The sequence below is a fragment of the Passer domesticus genome, chromosome 3 (assembly GCF_036417665.1).
Source record: "Passer domesticus isolate bPasDom1 chromosome 3, bPasDom1.hap1, whole genome shotgun sequence".
Lineage (NCBI taxonomy): Eukaryota > Metazoa > Chordata > Aves > Passeriformes > Passeridae > Passer > Passer domesticus.
In genome coordinates this window covers 111,725,724-111,744,633 of record NC_087476.1, presented here as the reverse complement: position 1 = coordinate 111,744,633, position 18,910 = coordinate 111,725,724, and the positions used below count along the sequence as shown (strand labels likewise).

The 18,910-nt window shown below is 40.4% G+C and overlaps 1 protein-coding gene across 9 annotated transcripts in view; it reads left to right on the top strand.

Moving 5' to 3' along the window:
• FSHR (follicle stimulating hormone receptor) overlaps window positions 1-18,910 on the top strand; it is an 80,931-nt gene that overhangs the window by 49,817 nt on the left and 12,204 nt on the right. For 4 of the 9 annotated variants that reach the window (XM_064415173.1, XM_064415168.1, XM_064415172.1 and 1 more), the window contains exons 3-8: window positions 2,534-2,608; window positions 2,999-3,073; window positions 10,648-10,719; window positions 12,954-13,031; window positions 16,477-16,545; window positions 16,654-16,728. In XM_064415173.1, coding sequence (XP_064271243.1) covers window positions 2,534-2,608; window positions 2,999-3,073; window positions 10,648-10,719; window positions 12,954-13,031; window positions 16,477-16,545; window positions 16,654-16,728 — 444 coding nt within the window. The remainder of the gene's footprint in view (window positions 1-2,533; window positions 2,609-2,998; window positions 3,074-10,647; window positions 10,720-12,953; window positions 13,032-16,476; window positions 16,546-16,653; window positions 16,729-18,910) is intronic. The other 5 variants (XM_064415170.1, XM_064415177.1, XM_064415176.1 and 2 more) reach the window with 3 other exon arrangements.

Here is an 18,910-nt window from a genome sequence, read left to right as displayed (position 1 = left end):
GAATGTTAGAATGAAAGCCCAGTCATTTCCCACGTCTCTGAATGCCCCCTCACACAGGTGTTATTTAATTCTGTCTAAAACACAATCTCTAAAAAACTTGCTATTTTAAAAACCTAATCTTGCAAAAACAGTTTAGAGATTCCTATCTTCCTCCCTCTCTTCATTCCTTTCCCTCACCGTGCATTCTCCAAGCCTTCCAGAGTGCCATGGCCCACTTGTGCCCCACCTTAATCAGATCTGTATCTTCCATTTCTTGAATCAAAACAAAGCCAATAACCTACCACACTCACAGGAAGCCAAAACACTGCTCTGATGCAGAAACATTTATTTTTAAGCAATCCATTAAAAAAGCTGTGTCATCCAAGTTGTTCCAAAGTTAGATAGCAGATTGGATCATAAAAAAGTATTACCCTCAGCAGCACTATCTGCTGGGTGAGGTCACAACTGTATTATGGTTTCTTAATAAACCATTTTTGCCTGTATAAGGCCAACACATCTGCAACATTTTTTTCCCTGAACTTCTTAGTGGCATGAAGTATCTTCTGGCCAAATGTATTTGTTGGTATTAAACATGATGCTTTTTCTGAAGATTTTCTTTTTTCTAGACAACTGATTTTTAGATTGTGGGGAATGACAAATATACACCTGACCACCCAAAAAGAGCATGAGGAAAACCAAACCAAACCTAAAAAGTGTGAGACACCTCCCACTTTGTTAAATCTTTGAGACTGTAGTTAGGCAAGTGAATTTTGTATTGTCATATAAATACTTTATAGGGAGTTTGTGCTTTGCTTCTATTCTATTCTATTCTATTCTATTCTATTCTATTCTATTCTATTCTATTCTTCTGGATATTTCTACTTATAATTATTTTTAAAGAAAACAGGAAGATGATAAGTCTTTGAAGCATCCCTTGCAATGGCTGTGTATCTCACATGGCATGAAGGAATCCCTGTTTCCATTGAAACGTTTTGTTGCTGCTGAAAATTAAGTAATAAAGAGGAACACACTCACATGTGAGCTGGTGGTTCAGCACTGCTAAACAAACCCAGTCCTCAATGCACCCTGTCAAGCACCTATTGTCATTTCTCATGTACTTTTATTTTCTTATTCTCCAGCCAGTCTAGAGCTCCTGGAGCAGAGCAGAGTTGGATTTCTTCCATAAAAAACACTTGAGGAAACAGAAGGGAAAACTTCTTATTAAACTAAAAAATATTAAACCACTAAGGCATTTTTTAAAACTGAAAAGGTCAGGTGAAAAACATGTCTTGTTTTGCAAGGCTTCTGTTTGTCTTTAATGGGCAGGTAATCTGTCAGCTATGGTTCAGTTGTTACTTAGAAGAGAGTGGAATACATTTATATTCTTCTGATTAATTTTTCTGATCATTTTTTGGCTGTGCACCTGGCATTACAATCTCGTTTTTTACCTCAGGCCTATTTGAATCTATTTGCAACCATCATAATTTCAAAAGAATAAGATATCCAGGAACAAGAGTCATTCAGTTTCCAATCTATTTATCCAAGGTTTCATTCCAAAGATGTGTGCAGTTACCTTATGATTAAAATGCAATAGACCATGACACTATCACTGAATTACAACTGTATTACAAATTTTACTTCCTACAGCTGACCTCAGCCTGAGGAAATAACATTTTGGCACCATTTCCGAAAAAATGGCAGTGAGGAATCTTTTGGCATGGCTGTCTTTACCTCGACCTTCCTGGTCAGTGCCAGGATAAGTGATGTGACTGGGACAGGGGACACTGCAGTAATGCCCACTTGATTCACCAGGAGAAATCCTGAGCTCTAAATTACACCAGAGCCCGAGCCCTGTTTTTGCCATCCCACAGATTCAGGAAGCAAAGAAATATGTGTTCTGAACTAGCAGGAGATGCATTCTGGTGTGGTGATAGCAGTAAAACTGGCCATTTATATTCTGCAGTTCTCTGGCTGTAAGTGGGCATTAACTCTGTACAGCCCAGGTCAAATAAGGTTTGCTCCAAGGTGTGAAAGACTTCTTCACTTCTGTGGTCTCCAGCTGTGGCTAACAAGGGCACATCTGCTGGTTAATTTTAATCTCTGTTCTTCCCATTGGGTCAAGACAGCAGTGTCTGTTGCTGAAGTTGTGGAATATTTCTTGGGAAGTTTTGAGCTGTCTTTGTTTTCAGTCACCTTCACCCCTCTCTTTACTGAGTTAAAAGGTTTCATTAAATTTCTATCAGTAATTAGTAATGTCAGAAGTCCAGTAGCCCATGATGGATAGACCCTGACTTCCAATGCACAAGGAATGGTGACAGCAGGACATACAGGGCTGATGCTGCAGATACAAATTCCAGCCTCAGATCTCTGTTCCTGACTGTTGTTGTTGCTTGCCCCAGCAGCACTCATCAGCCTTTCTGTTTTCTTGTCTGATATCCACCTTGTTTTTAAAACTCATCAGTAATCTGAGAAGAAGTTCCTTGTGAATTTTTCACTTCTCCATTTTCTGCTTCACCATGGCTTGAAATATCTTGACTTCTAAATTATTTTTCAGAGAGATCTCACAGAATGATGCCTTGGAGGTCATAGAAGCAAATGTGTTTTCCAACCTTCCCAAACTACATGAAATGTAAGTAATGAGCAATCTAAATGCAAAGGAGACAATTATAAAGATTCATTATAGGCAAGTATCAAAGATTTTGCAGTTTGGTTCAGGTAAGCACTGAAGAATTTGTAGCATTATAAGAGCTTTTGAAATCTCCCTTTGTCTTTTCCATCTTGTTATCTAGCTGTTCCTTTCTTTATCTGCTCAGGCGAAAAGTTATCCTCAGATCACTGCCAGGATCAAAAGGTGGTGGGGTCTGCCTGTCCATGGTAGGCTGCTCCCTGAAGTCATCCAGATTTTCTGCTATCAAAAAGAAAATCTCAGCATATTGTTCCACTGCATCATGGGACAAACACAATTTTAAGATCAATGTATTGATATATTTTTCTCTGATGTTTCATTTCCTCTTTGCAGAAGAATTGAGAAAGCCAACAACCTCGTGTACATTGATAAAGATGCCTTCCAACACCTTCCAAGCCTCAGATATTTGTAAGATCTTTTGCTCTTTACAAGTCCTAGAGTAACTTTGAATTACACCCCTGCGTATTTGTCCAGCTGGTGCTGAGAACTTTGGGTGGTAAGACAGGATGATTCCCTCTCCTCACTACCAGTTGCACATTATCAAGACACATTTTCATGCCTACATAGTCCTCAGAAAAGCTGAAGATAAAGCTTCCACAGAGGAATCCCACATGCAAGTTCCTCGAGCCTTTCTAAGCAACAAGTTGAAAATGAGTAATGAGAAGAGGAGCTGGAGCTTTCTTTCATCTATACAAACAATTTCAGGTTGAAAATCCTTCTGGGAGCTTAGGGAAAAAATAAAATCTCTCATCGGTCTTTGCTATGGTGCTGCCTGCTGTTATATGCCACATACGTGATGTTAAGCATTCAGATTATTTTTCCTTTGGCAAAGGTGGTGTTATAGCCATGGTCTTCATAAATGCCTGATGTGAGATGATTAGATCCCCAAAATACAAACATATAGTTTTATATAGAAACAAAATCATTGTATACAAAATACAAATTAAAGCTGTATGTACAGCTTTATTTCCTCAGCCAGCCTCATCAAGAATGTGATTTGCACCGCTGGGGGTGCCACATCTGCTTCTGTGGAGCTGCCATCAAAATTCAGTGGTAACTGAATGCATCCTTACAGGAAGCTGGTTACTCAAATATATTTTCACTGCTTTTAGCACATGGTTTTAACGTGACTGATGATCTCTCCTCTAGGTTAGAACCAAATGAAGTCCAATGGACTCCATTTAAAACTAGTTGGTTTTAATGGTGGCAGCTTACACAGCTCAAATGGTGCCCTTTGGTGAGCAGGATACCAGTTTATTCACCCAGCAGAATACCAACTTAACTTTTGCATGTCCATCCACCTGAACACATAAACCCCATCTGATTTCCCTGACTGACACAAGAAACCTTACTCATACAGGAAGCCTTGTCTTCCTTACTCATGCGAGAAGCCTGGTCATGGTTTCTACATTTGGGTACATAAAAGGAAATATTTAATTGTCTGGTTAGAGATTTCATAAAGACAGTATGAAATCAGGTCAGTGGTCTGATAAGAGTAGCTCCCAGTAAGCCAAGGAGTGTTTAAAGTCTTGAAAATCACTAGTATCTGACAGGTTCTGGGCTCAAAAATGCCAAGGGGCATTGCTTTGAATTTTTACTTTAAGATTTGAGATTTTAGACTTGGACTTTAGGAGATAAGGTGTATTTAGCACTACAGAAGCCACTACAGTTTAAACCCTCATTGAACTGGAATATGTGTCTAGATTTGGAGTGGGATGTTTTGCTCTTCCCAGTATTTTGACTGATTCCCACTCCATCAAATTCATCAGGAACCTTGGTAAACTTTATCTTTTGTGTTTTCATAACTGAAACACAGATTTTGTCTGGATAGTAGGGCAATAAAGCTCTAAGTTTTCATTGTCATGAGGAGATATGTGCCTTTTTCCTCCCATTTCAAGCCTGAGTCATTCAGCAGTGACTGCTGTCTTTGAGTAGCTCTGGCCACCTAAGAGCAAAACCACAACATTTGTTTATCCCATGGAAAATCCCCAGAAGAAGCTGCCTTGGGGGGTACAGTTGTCAGATGTTCAGATGGGTAGAAAGAAGGAGAGCACATTTATCTCACATGAAACTGAAGAAACGTGAACATGCTAAAGAACACACAGTGAGCATTTAAATAAGGGACACAGAAATCATAGGTGAAGGTAAATTCACGCTTTAAATATCTGAAATAGTGAAAGTTTTTCTCTTGGCACTAGTGGATGTTGCCTCTTCCGAGCACTTGCCATTCCACGCTCCCATACATGTTGACTCAAACATTCAAAGATTCCACCTATGTAAAAATTCAGCTGCAGCAGCAATCCTATGACCTATAGAAGCATCAGGTTGAAAATACAGAGGATTGCTTGTCTACCTGACCATTCCCATGTCCTCTTCAGCTAGTTTTACTTGCTAGTTGATCTCAGATAAAACTACATTTTGAAGTTTTTTTAAGGTTTTTTCTGTTGTGAGCATGAAGGGCTAGAAGAGACTCTCCAGCTGCTGTATCCTATTTCTTCCCAGATACACTTCATATATCCCATTAATTAAGGGCTTTATTGTAATTCCTGAGGCTCTTCACTGTTCCCTGCTTTCCGCCATTTTCCAGAAGAGACTTTTCTAGAAACTTAATGATTTGGTAACTAGAAGATTTCCTCTAGTTTATTCACAGCCCCTTAATTCATGTTCATTCTTGGGCCAAAGCTTTTCTCTGATTTATGTTCATAAAATCCATCTTTGGTGTTTACTCCACGAATGGATTCATGCTGCATCCCCTGTGTGCCTTCATTTTAGGAGGCAAAACCCCCCCAGCCTTGCATGAGTATAGAGTACAAAAGGTGCAGGTTTCATGGCTGGGAGCTTCTGAGCAGATGAATGTGGAGTTTGTTCTAATAACAAGAACTGAGGAAGATGTGCTAGGGGTATAAATCTGTGCAATGTTTTTGGTTTCAGTGGAACTGCATCATTTCCCAACACAGAGACCAGGAGCAGGATACAAAGTTCTTGTTGGGGACTTTCTGCTTCCGATGAGCAAGGCGTGATGCTGAGCAACATCATGCTCAAATCAACATGCTCAGATCACCTCTGTACATACAGCCACACCTTCATGTTCTGCCCTACATTTCTGGAGGAAAGATGCCATTTGCTCCATCCCCTGGCTTCACTGACTGGTGCTCGCCCTTTTGGAAACTGAATAGGCAGAAAGCTTTGCTGTTTGAAAGGGTAGAATAGTTAATTTAATGAGAAAGCAGAAACCTTGATGGAAGGCTGTAAAACACCATCTGATAAAGGTAACCCAGTCCTCATATTCCTTCCTGTGACATGGAAGGAAGAGGCAGTACTGAAAATATAAGGTAAGATGTTGAGGAGGTTAATAAATTGATGGTCTTTGTGTTCAGTTAGGGAGGGTTTTGTGGTGGTTGTTCAGGCAAAAGGTTGTAAACCTGTGAGACTATAGTTTAAAATAATTCATAAAAGGGTAAAGCATCTGTGTGGAACAGCTATTGCAGAAATGATAAAAATTTTAAGGCCATGAAAGGAAACTTGTAAAACCTGGAAACTTGTAAACCTGTACATCATTGCCTAATTTTCGCATTAATTGCTGTAAGTTAGGAAGGAATAGCACATGGTTTTTCAACATCTTGACACAGAACAGATTCTGTCTGACTGTGTAAGGAGGTACAGAGAGACCAAGCTGTAACCAGCATCTCGAAGCACAAGGATTTGGGTACCTGCCCATCCTTGGATCATTGTGGTTCTTCTGAAGTTCCCAGCTATGGGGACAGTCTGGCAGGGTACAAGACACATGCTCTGATTCCTTACACAGTTCTGTGGTTGTAGCAGAACTCTTAAAACACAATGCAGAAACTCTTTCAGAAAAAAAAAATACATTTACTGGTGGTTTTCATTTAGAAAACACGGAGAAAAAAATTATTAAGTATCAATGTCCAAAATTGAGCCCAGGTACTACAGCCCATTAGATTAATGACCTTTGCAGCACATTGTTTGCAAGGCTTTCTCTGTGTTTCTACAAAAATAGTTGTATAGCCACTGGGTCATGTTTATGGGCAGGCAAGAAGCTCTAGCTAGCCTTGTCAGTCCCCTCATCAGTTTCATGGGCTCATTATGGCCACCAGCTGTTGAATATTAATATGCTTTTATCTCTGTCAACTTGGAGACAAATATTTTTCCTCCTCAGCCCCTTTGCCACTCCCTTTGTCTCCTGTGTCATCATTACCAGTATTGCAAAAACACAAAGGAGAGGAGAATTATGAAAAAACACAGAGCTGGAATAGCCTAAACCTTCTAGAAACAGGCAACCTTAACTTTCTCACCAGTCTTTTAGAAGCAGTGAAGAGAATTGCTAATTGGTTTTCTTGGGTATATGCCAGAGAGACAGACTGCTTCAAAATGGTAACTTGCTGACCTTTTCATGGGTACAAGATTATTTATCTGGCTCTCATTAGGGAGACCTGTGGCATAGTCTCCTTAATAATGTAGTGATGGCTTTTCAAACTCATTTTCTTTCCAAAACTAGTTCTCATATGTGATCTATGTCCTTTCGTTTATTTTTGAGGGGTGTCCATGTCCTGTATTAAGCAATCTCAGCTTACAATACAAAGATTTGAGTGTAACACTCCTTTCAGGTTAATTTTGAAGGCATAGAGCTGAATTGTTAGAGGGGAAGGAAAATGTAGGTCTCAAAAATATAGGTTTTGTCTGCAGAAGGAGCAGAACCGAACTCCAAAGTCTAACAGCAACTTGTACCTGTCTGGTGCTTCCTAAACACAAATCTGCATTTGCTGCAGGTGCAGCAAACCCCACAGAATTCCTGACCCTTTTCTTGGGGTTGGCTTTTCAATAAAAAGAAGTGATGCTCCACTCCTTCCTTTGGCATGGCATCCTCACAGTTAAAGACCTTTCCCCAGGAGTGGGGGCTGCAGATGTAAGAAGCTTGGCATACCTCAATCAGAGGAATGAATGTCCAGCTGCAATCAGGCTCACAAGCACCATCAAGTGACCAGTGTGATTAAGGGACACAAAGATAATGCTTCCTGAGTGAAGTTGTGTTTATCTCTGCCTACGTTGAGTTTGCAATTTAGCAAATACCCACAGTAAATTGATGAGGTAAACTGCGTTCCCAGATTTGTCAGAATAGCTCCTATAATTTGGCACCAAAAAAAACCCCAAACTTAGATGAGTTGTTATATCTGGAGATAAGCAGCCAGAATCTTCCAGGAATTCGTTTCTGAAACTTTTTTTTTTTCTCTGTTGATTGTGGTGCTCTGTTTTCTTAAGTGCTGACTCTAGTAAGCCTTTTCAGAAAGACAATTAATACCTTGGAAAGCAGCCATCAGCAGTCTGAAAAAAAAAAATCTCACCAAGCTGTTTATGCATGGCAAGGGGGGACTCAGTTATAACACAGATTAAAGAGGACACTTGTTTAAAGTGAGGTTACTAAGGATGTATACATTGTATGGTAAATATATTGACAAAGCTGTCCTGCAGGAAAGATATTCAGTAAATTGGATTATCTACATTCTAAAAAGATTATCCACTTAAAGGCCTCTGGAGATTTGCTGGTGGAATAAAAAGAGAGAGAAGATCTAGGATGCAGTCTAGCTGAATATTTTTTCAGTTCTTTTTTCTGCGTTTAATTAAAAGAACATCCTCTCCTGCTCCTAATCACCATTCTGTGCCTCTGTGCAATCAGTGCCTTGTACCACCTGTAGATTTACTTCAATATGGAATGATTTGTCAAAGATGCTTTCCTCTTCATTTCATGCTGCTCAGTTGACACCAGTGAAAATTGAGCCCCGAACACTTTGGAATTACTGGAAAGATTGGAACTAACCCAAGGCATTGGGGATGTTTTTTCTCCCACGTGTGGTGAAAGCCCTGATAACCAATGTGGAATTTTGATATGCTGGGATTAAGTTGCCCTTGGGAGCAGTGTTTGAATAGCAGATGCTAAAGCCCTGTCACCTTTCATTGCTGCACCATGAGGACTGAGATTTTCTTGGGAAAGGACTGTAGAAAGAAAAGCTTCTTATGTCTTCTCTGCCCTGCAGTAGCCACGCACTGCTTGGCAGCAGTCTCCTCCTTCATTTTCCTACTAAGGGAAATGTATGCCATAATTTGTGTTTAAAAGGGGCTTGTAAAATAAGATTGTGTGAATTTTTAGCATATGAATCATTTAAAATTAAAGGCAGCTTACCACTAAAACCCTGTATATCTCCAGTAATTTAGAAAGTGAATTTTAAAATATTGTAAAATGGAGTTACAGGTTCTTCTCCTATTGCTTCTAATTTTTTTTTGGCAAAATCCTTTTACGAAGTGTAAGTGCAGAGATGTTTTATGTAACAAGGACCTTGTATAGCCCACCTGCTTCATTAATCATGCTTTCTATTTAACTATATGTAATAGTTTTTCAGAGGCATTTTTGTGGAGCTTTCTTGGTCACACGCGATAGCTTTTTTTTTTTTAAGTTAATGCAATATCAGACCACTCTGAATCCTGAGATGAAACAGTCTTGACATTTCAGCAACTTTCCCAAATTGACTTCTCGAATATTCACTAATACTACTTTAATTTTTCCCTGCATATGAACTATTGCTTTCTGTTACAAGATGAGACAGATCAAAGTTGGCTTTTCAGCATCTGAGGATACCCAGATACCATCTCAGGGAGCTCAGAGCAGTACTTATGCAAGTGAATGACTTTTTATGGACTTATGTGTCACCCTGAGTTCCCAAATGTAGGATTTGGTTGTCACATGGAGGAGTTCAGTTTCAGTTCAAATTATGAAACCTGAAATATTGCAACTCTCCTGAAATAATCTAGGTTAATAAAAAAACATCATATGAACAATGTTACCTTTTTCCAGTCTCAACCAGTCCTTTGATCACAATTCAGCTATTCAGGAATGAGTCTGTTTAAAAAAAAAAAAAATCTCATGTAATAATAAAAGAATGTTGTCCTAAGTGCCAGGATAAAAAGCCCTCACATATCCTGTGTTCTTTAAGAAACCAATTCTTAGTGAAAGGTTACTTTCTTTACCATCTCATCTATTAAAAAAAAAAGATATAATCAAACTTTCAAGAATCCACATTTTCTCTTTCTTTGGTGGGGTAAACATGAGACTTTTTGGTGTCTGGAGAAGCTCCCAAATGCTCAGAGGCCAGTCCAGTCCAAGTCCTCCCTCCAGCACTGAGCCCTCCTTGCATCCATCAGCAGCCACCAGTCATCTCCTGCTGCAATGCACCATCACATTTTTCCTCACCTTGCCACTGCTCTGGATAACAAAATTTGACTAAATTAGATGTGGTCCATCTCTCTGGATACCTGTGACCTCAGTGGCTGTGAGCACAGGGTTGTCCTTCAGAATCAGCAGTTCTGGGGTGGTGTTTCATGGGCAGGAGCCACAGTGCAGAGGCCAGAGATGGTCACTGCAGAGGGAGGGTGCAGGTATCTAAGGACAGAGGCCTGGGTCCATTTCCAGCTGCACAAACTGCTGAAATGTCTCCACGGTTTTGGCTCCTCACTATCAAAGGTGCTGGGGAGCAAAATGTCCTAATTCTGTCCTAATTTCATCAATTAATTGCCCCTGGAATTAATGTGTCCTCTATTATAGTAGAAGGTTAAAATTGTGGTGGGTCTATACTTTTGTCTTAAAACATCTACTGTGAAAAAAATTATCCCATGTCAGTGCAGTTGATTTCTTAGAATATGTTGGGAAATTAATATGGACAATTTACTGAGATCATCAGGAGGGACCGTGTTATCATCCAAGGTAGGATTTCTCCCTTTACGTCTATCGTCAGAATTCAGCTTGTATTTTGGACTAAAACATTTTTAAATTACAATGTCAAGTTTCCTACTGGAAAACCCCACTTCTCTGCCTTTTGTGACAACCATTTCAAGTCCAGTGTTCTCTCTTCTCCATTAATTGCTGCCTTCTTTCCAGGGCAGACTGAATAATCTTCATCTTCTCTTCCCCTTAGGTTGATATCAAACACTGGCCTTCGGTTTCTGCCTGCTGTCCACAAGGTTCACTCTTTCCAGAAAGTTTTGCTGTAAGTTTGAACGTTTGCTTTTCACTTTTTGAAAGCTGCCTTTGAGTGTTCTTCTGCTCCAGCAAAGCCTTTCAAGACATGATTCCCCATGTGTTCATTTATTAGCTCCGCAGTGGCGTGTTGATTGTGATTTTCCAGGAATTAATGGTCAGAAGGTCTCAGTTCTCTCCAGGTCTCCCTTCTACAAAGCATCAAGACTTGCTCTTTACAGACCACTCTTCCTTTAACTGCAGTGTGAGCATGTGTCTGGGGACAGATAACAGCCTTTGACTCCTCTTTCAGAAGATGAAATCCAAACCAGGATGGTGGCAGTGGAAATTTGTTGCCACCTGGTGAAAATTTTCTGACCTGCATGGGAAGAGTCACTGATCTCAGAGCTGAGTTCCATCAGAAGTGGCCACATCACAAAGAAAAGAAAAATAACAACAACAGCAAAGCACACCAAAACCCAAACTCAGGGGATTATCTATCATACCCTTTTCTATTTTCCTCTGTCAGTAAAACTGTCCAGAAAATTAAAATTTTTTACTATGGAAAACTCCAGTGCTAACAAGGAAAAAAAATTTGTGCAAAATTTTGTGTGAAAACAGGCTGTTAATTTCCTAAAGCACTTCTTCTGCAGAAAAAATGCATATCAGAAAAACTTGGTTTCTTTTTCACTGAAAAATATTTTGACATACATTTCTCAGTCAGTTCTTAGTATAACTGAAAGCATTTTTTAGGACAAGATTTATTGTTAATTCACATACAAATTTCTGTGTCTTCAGATGTTTGATTAAAAGATTTCAACCTGCAGAAACATTAATCCTGCAGTTATTAATGGTTATCTTAGTAATACCCATTAATATCAATAAAAATGCATATAAAATATAGAGGGGATGACTGAATATAGTATACAGACTATAAGATAAGGAATACACATTTGAGGTACATAATTCTGAGAACTTCAGTTCATTGCTCCTCGAAACCATCAAGGAAATGCAACAACTATGGCACTACAGAGACTTTCACCTGTGCACCTTTATGTTTATCATCACTCTTAACTAGACAGGAATTACTGAATCCTGTACCAGCAAGAGCTTTTAATTTTTTTGGTGCAGCTCCTCACTTCCCTGTAAGAATAAATAGACCTTGATACTGATTGAGTCCCAAACTAGACCTCAGCTGAAACCTTGCACCCTCTGAGGTCAATAAGAGAATTCCCCTTGGCTTCAGCTGTGCCAATATTTAAGTCCCAAAGACAGGTCTTGAAATTTTATAAAGGGCAGAGCACACAGACTTTTCTCAAGTATATATTTCCAAAGCACTGCACAACAAATACTAGTAGAGGGATGCAGTTCACTTGCATGGGTGCTGTGTTCCCTCCCTATTCCTGCCCCTGCCGCCCTCAGTTTGCTGAATGAAGCCTCTGTGTAAGTGTCACTCTGTGCAGAGTTGTGGCTCTATGGAGCTGTCAGCATGAGATCATTTTGGAACCACACTTAATTTCAAGCTTTGCAGATAATTAATTTTGTTCCGTGCTTTCCAACAGAAACAGCATGGAAACAGCAATATCTCCAGTCTAAATTATGGGTAACACTATTTAACTTCTCTGAGGCCTATATTGAGCCAGCAACAGAACAGTTTTTGTCTTTTGGTTTTTGGTTTTTTGGTGGTTTTTTTTGTATCAGTCACAACCGAGGAAAGACAGAAATTCTTACTTGTCCATTCAACAAATTGCACTGACAGGGGTTCTGCATTTAAGTTCTTAAGCACATACAAAGCTCATAAGCAACCCTGTTGACATCAGCTGGGGAATGATTCATGGGCTGGTAGGTACCCTGCTGAATCAGGCCAAAAAGGCTAATGGCTTTCCTCCTTCTGGTTGGGAGGCTGGGAGAAGGGATGGCCTTGCAGCCCCTCCAATTGCATTTTCTGGGGAGTATGTTTGCTGGAGGAGCTATTTCATCCACCTCAGGGTTATAGACCTGAGCTTATATGCATTTTAATGTCTTCAGCCTATTTGGGAGGAAAGTATGGGGGTGTTGAAAATGTTTTGCTCCAGCCTTTTTTATCAGGAAGGTTTGTGCTCTGTGGGAGAAAAATGTCTTGGAAACTTTGGTTATTACCCTCTGTCTGTAGTACTTCCTCAGATTGAATATAAGGAAAAAATACTGTGTTTGAAGCAGCAGATTGTATTGAAAGGCACATAGAAGTACACAAAGGTGTAGTTTCTATTGTATTTTATTTTTCAGAGATATTCAAGACAATATCAATATACGTACAATTGAAAGAAATTCATTCATGGGCCTGAGTTCTGAAAGTGTGATTCTGTGAGTAAACATAGCAAACTCATTATTCTCCTTGTTAGCTCATTTCTTTTCCAGAATAGGGTCAAGGATAGCAGGAGTTGGGCACTTTTTCATACACTTCCAAATTCAATTTGAGATTTTACATCTCTCCTTGCCCCTGAGATCTCTGTATTCTGTTTCCCTACCATGAAACAAATGAATGCTTTTGGGGTTGTTTTTTTTTTTGTTGTGTTCTATTCCTGCTCTTTATTTTAGAAGTACATCACAGAGTGAATTTAATAATTACCAATGCCAAGGTTAAACACCTACAGCTACAGTTCCCTGTGATACAAATTGTGTTCAAAAGGACGGCGCGACTCATAAATATTTACAGTCAGACACATCACTCAAAGACATTTATTACTTGGGCAGAATGTATGAAGATGTTGTGGAAATGTGGTTTCTTTCTACACAATGTTAATGCACTGGTATGAGTGGGTTCACAATGCAGTTTGGAGCTGCATGGTTAGCTGGCTCTACATTTGATTTGAACAACCATGTATTTTAATGAGCTAACTGGCTTCTTTGATCCTTTCTCTCTGTATATCAAAACATGCTGTTTGCTTGCTAACAAGCTGCCTTCCTTTCACTTAGCCAGTGGCCAGACTGGAAAAAATTCCCACCATGTGGTTTACCTGGCACACTGAGAGAGAAAAGCGAGGTTTGAATTGACTGAGCTCACGTCATTCTGGGGGGAGCAAGGTCAGACCATCAATAATGAAGAGAGGCCAGTAACAAGTCATTTGGATTTATCTCTCCCTTTTCCCTATCAGTTATGCACAAGCTCTCTACACTTTTTGAGGTTTTGAACATACACACACGTGTACACACAGACTTTTCTCAAGTATATATTTCCAAAGTACTGCACAACAAATACTATGTTTTCATGATACCACTGGCGGGTAAGATAAATATCCTAGAGTTTTGCTGTGTTTTGATCTCTTTGTGCCACCTGAGCAGCTTGAAGTTGGCTTTCCCCTTTCTCCCCAAAAGTCTTCATTGCTTATGTCAGGAAGAAATTCTTTACTGTGAGGGGATGAGGCAGCAGAACAGGTTGCCCAGAGAAGAAGTGGATACCCCATCCCTGGAAGTGCAAAAGGCCAAGTTGGATGGAGCTTTGTGCAGGCTGGTCTAGTGGAAGGTGTTGTTGTCCATGGCAGGGGGTTTGGAACTGAGTGCTCTTTAAGGTCCCTTCCAGCCCAAATTTTCTGTGATTCTGTGATTGTCACGGGCTCCCCACACCCACCAGTGTGTGCAAGCAAGAGCTGTGTGAGCAGACCTGGTGTCCAGTACCCTGATCAGGCAGTGTCCTAACTTTATTCTGTTTGGGTAAATTTGGGACATAGGCCCTGCATGCACCCTTTGAGAGTCCATGATTAGCCTTTCCTTGTGCTGTGGTGAACTTAGTTCATTTTAGGCACAAATATGCCATTTTTCCATACAAAACTGAAGTCCCAGGAACTCAACAGAGTCACAGCAACATCATTTAGTGAAAGCAGGCATATCAAGATGATTAAAATCACCCAGGATTCACTGAACCCCCACATTCTAGGAAGAAACAATTTTAATAGTCTTAGCTATGGAAGGCTCCAAGCATATTTCCACCAGTAATTTGGTTTGCATTTGATCTTCTGCTATGCATGGCATCAGCACAGTTGGGAGCTGAGGAAACATTTGGTAATGAAGTGCTAGAAATCTGTGGAAGAAATCCACCTTGCTTCCAGGTCTGCATGCAACTTAGGCTCTAACATAGACCTTTCCAGTCCTGAAATAGGGTGTAAATTCCTGTTCCTCAGGGACAGTGACCTCTTGCACTGGGTGAATTTTAGAGTTTTAAAAATCTGCTCTAGCCATGAAATGATAAGGAAGAGCCCCCACGTCCAAGCTGTGCTCTCTGCCTCCATTGTCATCTTGCTAATGTAGGAGTTAGTGGAGTCAGTAAGGACACTGATTGAAGTGAGGGGAGAATTTGCCTCAACAGGAATTCATCTATGGGTACTATAATGAGGTCTCAGGATTTGGGTAATTTTTTTTGCTCTTTTTACTACTCAGATGCTATTAGCCAGGTGACAGGAGTATATAGTCCACACTGTGTGGCTACAGTGACTGTTTTACAACCTTAGTATCTCATTGCATTAACATCATGTTCAGTGAGAGAATGCAGCAAGTGCTAATAGTGTGATTAAAAACGTATCTATCAGCCTGGCAGCTACAAATTTATAAGATCAATGTAATATAATAAATGTTTCAAATGCTGTAAGCAGGGACCTGTCTCTCCTCTGTGCCTGCTCACTCATGTCTAATAGTGCTGGCAAGTGAAGGGGACGGTGACAGTTCTCCTGATCCAGCCTGACAGACATTATAGACACAGAGCTATGTGCATCTGCCTGTCATGGTCAAAAGAGCAATCCTTTCAGCCAGACCGATGACTGATTTCCATGCTGACCTTAGCTCACCACCTCAGACCTCAGATAAGTGGGTCACTTGTATGCTCAGCTTTCAAAGTGAATTAGAAAAGAGTCCAGGTTTGGTGACAGTTTAATTAAATCAGGCCATTTCTGCCATCAATCAGTCCTGTCATTGCCTGTTGGAGAGGGTGTGAGCTGAGAAGTGACGTTTAAGGCGAGATGAAAGATTGCACCGTAAAGATGATAAATATAACTGACCTAAATGTAAATTTTTAGCACCTGAAGGGACAGAAGGAAGGTCGTTAAACCTTAATTAGGTAATGCACCAGAGTAAAAACTTGGCAGAGAGCCCCAGGAGCTTCAATTGCCAGGTTCACTACCTGTGGCCTCCTCCCGGGGAAAGGAGCCTGGGGAGGAAGGACTGGGCAGCAGAGCAGACAGGGAGTGTAATTTGTCAAGGCAGCAGTGTAGGAGGAATCACCTGCTTTCTAGGCAGTTTGGCTGCCCCCTCCTGCCCTCCTGTCTGGCTCAGTGACTATCAGCCCCCCTCCTCCACCTGCCTGGCTGTGGATGTCAGCCCATGGCACACAGCAGGCTTTTTCCCTAATAACTGGCAAAGGTGAAGCTGTGGCCCAGCATTTCAAAAGCATCTTGCTATGAGCAAAACTGAGTAGCACTGACAACATCAACAGGAAAGATTCTGGTCTCCTTGGCTCCTCTGCTGCCTTCCCAGTGGAGCCATGAGCAGTGCCAGCATCTTCAGCAGCTCTGCCCTTACTTCAGGAACTTACTCCAGCTGCCATCTCTGATGGTAGCACTCATCCACCCTATTCATGTCTGCCCCTCCAAAGCCTTCCTCCACTACTGGGGTCTTACAGGCTAGGATTTGCAGAAATTTCACTATTTTAATGTCCATTTAAAGATTTTATTTTTTTGAGATTCCCTGTTTTGAATTGCATGCATTTTAGTCATGAAACATAAATAAGAACACAACTCTCTTTTCCTTTTCTCTGTTGCAGATGGCTCAATAAAAATGGAATTCAAGACATTGAGGACCATGCATTTAATGGAACATACCTAGATGAGCTGTAACTATTTCTGTTGTTTGCAATTCTGAAAAAGGAAGATAGTGACTTCTGCAAGTTTTTTTCTTTTTAGTCTCAGATTGTTTCAGCATAAAATATTGTGTTTTTCAGAAATCTAAGTGATAATCACAACCTAGAAAAATTACCAAATGAGGTCTTCCAGGGAGCCAATGGACCCGTTGTTTTGTAAGTAGTAGTTGGATAACATTTTTCTCATTACTGACTCCTTAGAAAAGGTCAGAGAAGAACATATGAAGGCCAGTCTGGATTTCAACCTCTTACAAACCTTGGAGGTCAAAACCAGAGGTCTAGTTCTGAATTTAAAAAAGGAAGCTATAACTGAAATTTCAATGTAGAATTTTATTTTCACTTTGTCCTCAAGTTTTTGAGTATTGAAGGTGAGAGATTTAGATCCAGGTTCGTCTCCACAGTTTGTTAAACTGTGCAAGAGAGGAGTCATTCTGATTTGTTTTTTCCGCTTAAAAAATATGCTTTTGGTTTTCAGTTTGAGCAAAATCAAGACTGGATGAGTGGTTCTTAGTGCTGAAATCTGAATTACTTGCCATTGAAGATCTGCCCCTGCATCTGTGCAGCTTAATTCTGAAGCAAAATTCCCATCCTGTAGGGATGGGGATTGGGATAGGTATGAGATACATCCCACACAGTCACAGCAGGATGTTCATGATGGTCGATGAGCTGGGAATCAAGAACTCAGCAGTAGAAAATTCAGCAGTAGGATGCTCATGGATCTCAGCCACCGTTACCTCAAGCCACAGTTTGCCACAGGCTCCAAAAGTACATAAGTTTGCACAGCTGCCTGTGCTTCTGAGCACAAGGCACCACATGTAAGGGCTACAAGAGAGATGTGAGGTTCTTTTTTCATCTCACTGATTCATTGGAACCTTTCTCTCTTTGCATCTACCTGGTTGTCCAGAAAGGGCTAAAAGTCACCCCGAACAAGTGAGAGGGGTCATTGGTGATGCTGGAATATTTTGCACAGATGCTAGAGTGGTTAAAAATCTGAAAAGGAGGGAGAAAAAATGTGTGATTAATCTTAAGTTGAATCCAGAGCTCTTCTGAAGGCCTCATTTTCCACTGTGTGATGATCAATGTACCTATGATATAAAGAGTTGGGCTTACTGCATTCTGCTCCACTTTGATTGTTTCTTCAAAGCATCTTCTTTTTTTTGGAAAAGACTGACACTGGAGCATCTTTGGACCAGTAATGTCATAGGTGTTTCTTTGGGAAATCATTGTTTCTTATAGCGAAAAGTAAGTGCATTTTCTTTGCAGGCTATACTTGATACAATCATATTCTGGAGGTTTATCAAATTGATTTGCCTGTAGTTGAGATTCATTTGATAGTTCAATTTCTAACACTGAGTTATTTGTGTAAAAAGTTTTCTGTTCCATTACCAATACACTCCCTATTCCGTGGATGGAAAATTACCTTTTTATCCTGGATGAGATCATGAAAGAGCCTTCTTACTCCTCCATCACCAGGGATGTGCTTTCACTTGTGGAAATGATTGACCCATAATCATATCTTTGCTGGGACAAATCACATTTTTGCTGTTCCTGCAATCAAATCTGTGTTGCAGACTGCAATGTTCTAATAGAATGAATATCGAGGTGGTTTAACTCTTGATCTTCCTGAACCAGTGTTAAGGAGTCAATTAATGCCAACTTCTGTTTTATAATTCATCATGTTAAAGTAATGTGAAAGAAACACAAACACAAATAGACAGCACTAATCATAGGCCTTGTGCAGGCTACAGAGTTTCACAAATTATTTCCTCTCTCAGACTTACAGCTCTTGGCTGAATTAGAATCTCTCTCTGGGAAAGGCTTTGAGTTAAAGGATTTCAGCATTGACAGCAGACCAGTACATCAAATAGCTAATAAATCCCACAAGTATACATATGCCTTCTATACAGATATACATTCTGTTTCCAACTTGGAGTTTCATAGCTTCAATTTTCAGCTGCACTGTTTCATTTAATTGTCTGCTGCTCCTCTCAGAGCTGTAGTGGCTTGCACCAGCCTTTGCTTGTGTCCTTAGTTCTCTGGCCGTGTCCTGGCTCAATGCAGAGTGAGGCATGGCTGTGGCCCATCCCACCCTTGCAATTTTTCTTCACTGGTGATCCCACATATGGAGGCTGCAGGAGAGTTCCAGCAGATCCCCAGCTCTGCAGCTGAGCTCCTGAAGTGCAGCCAGAGATCAGTTTAGATACAAGCACGAAGAAAATTGTTCTCCTCAGTCCGCCTATCCTGCTCTGATTTCTGCTCCAGGAGCTATTTTTTGCCATTTCTGTAGGTGTCTTTCAGGCCTCATCAGCTGGTCAGCACTTCTGCTAATCCAACAGAG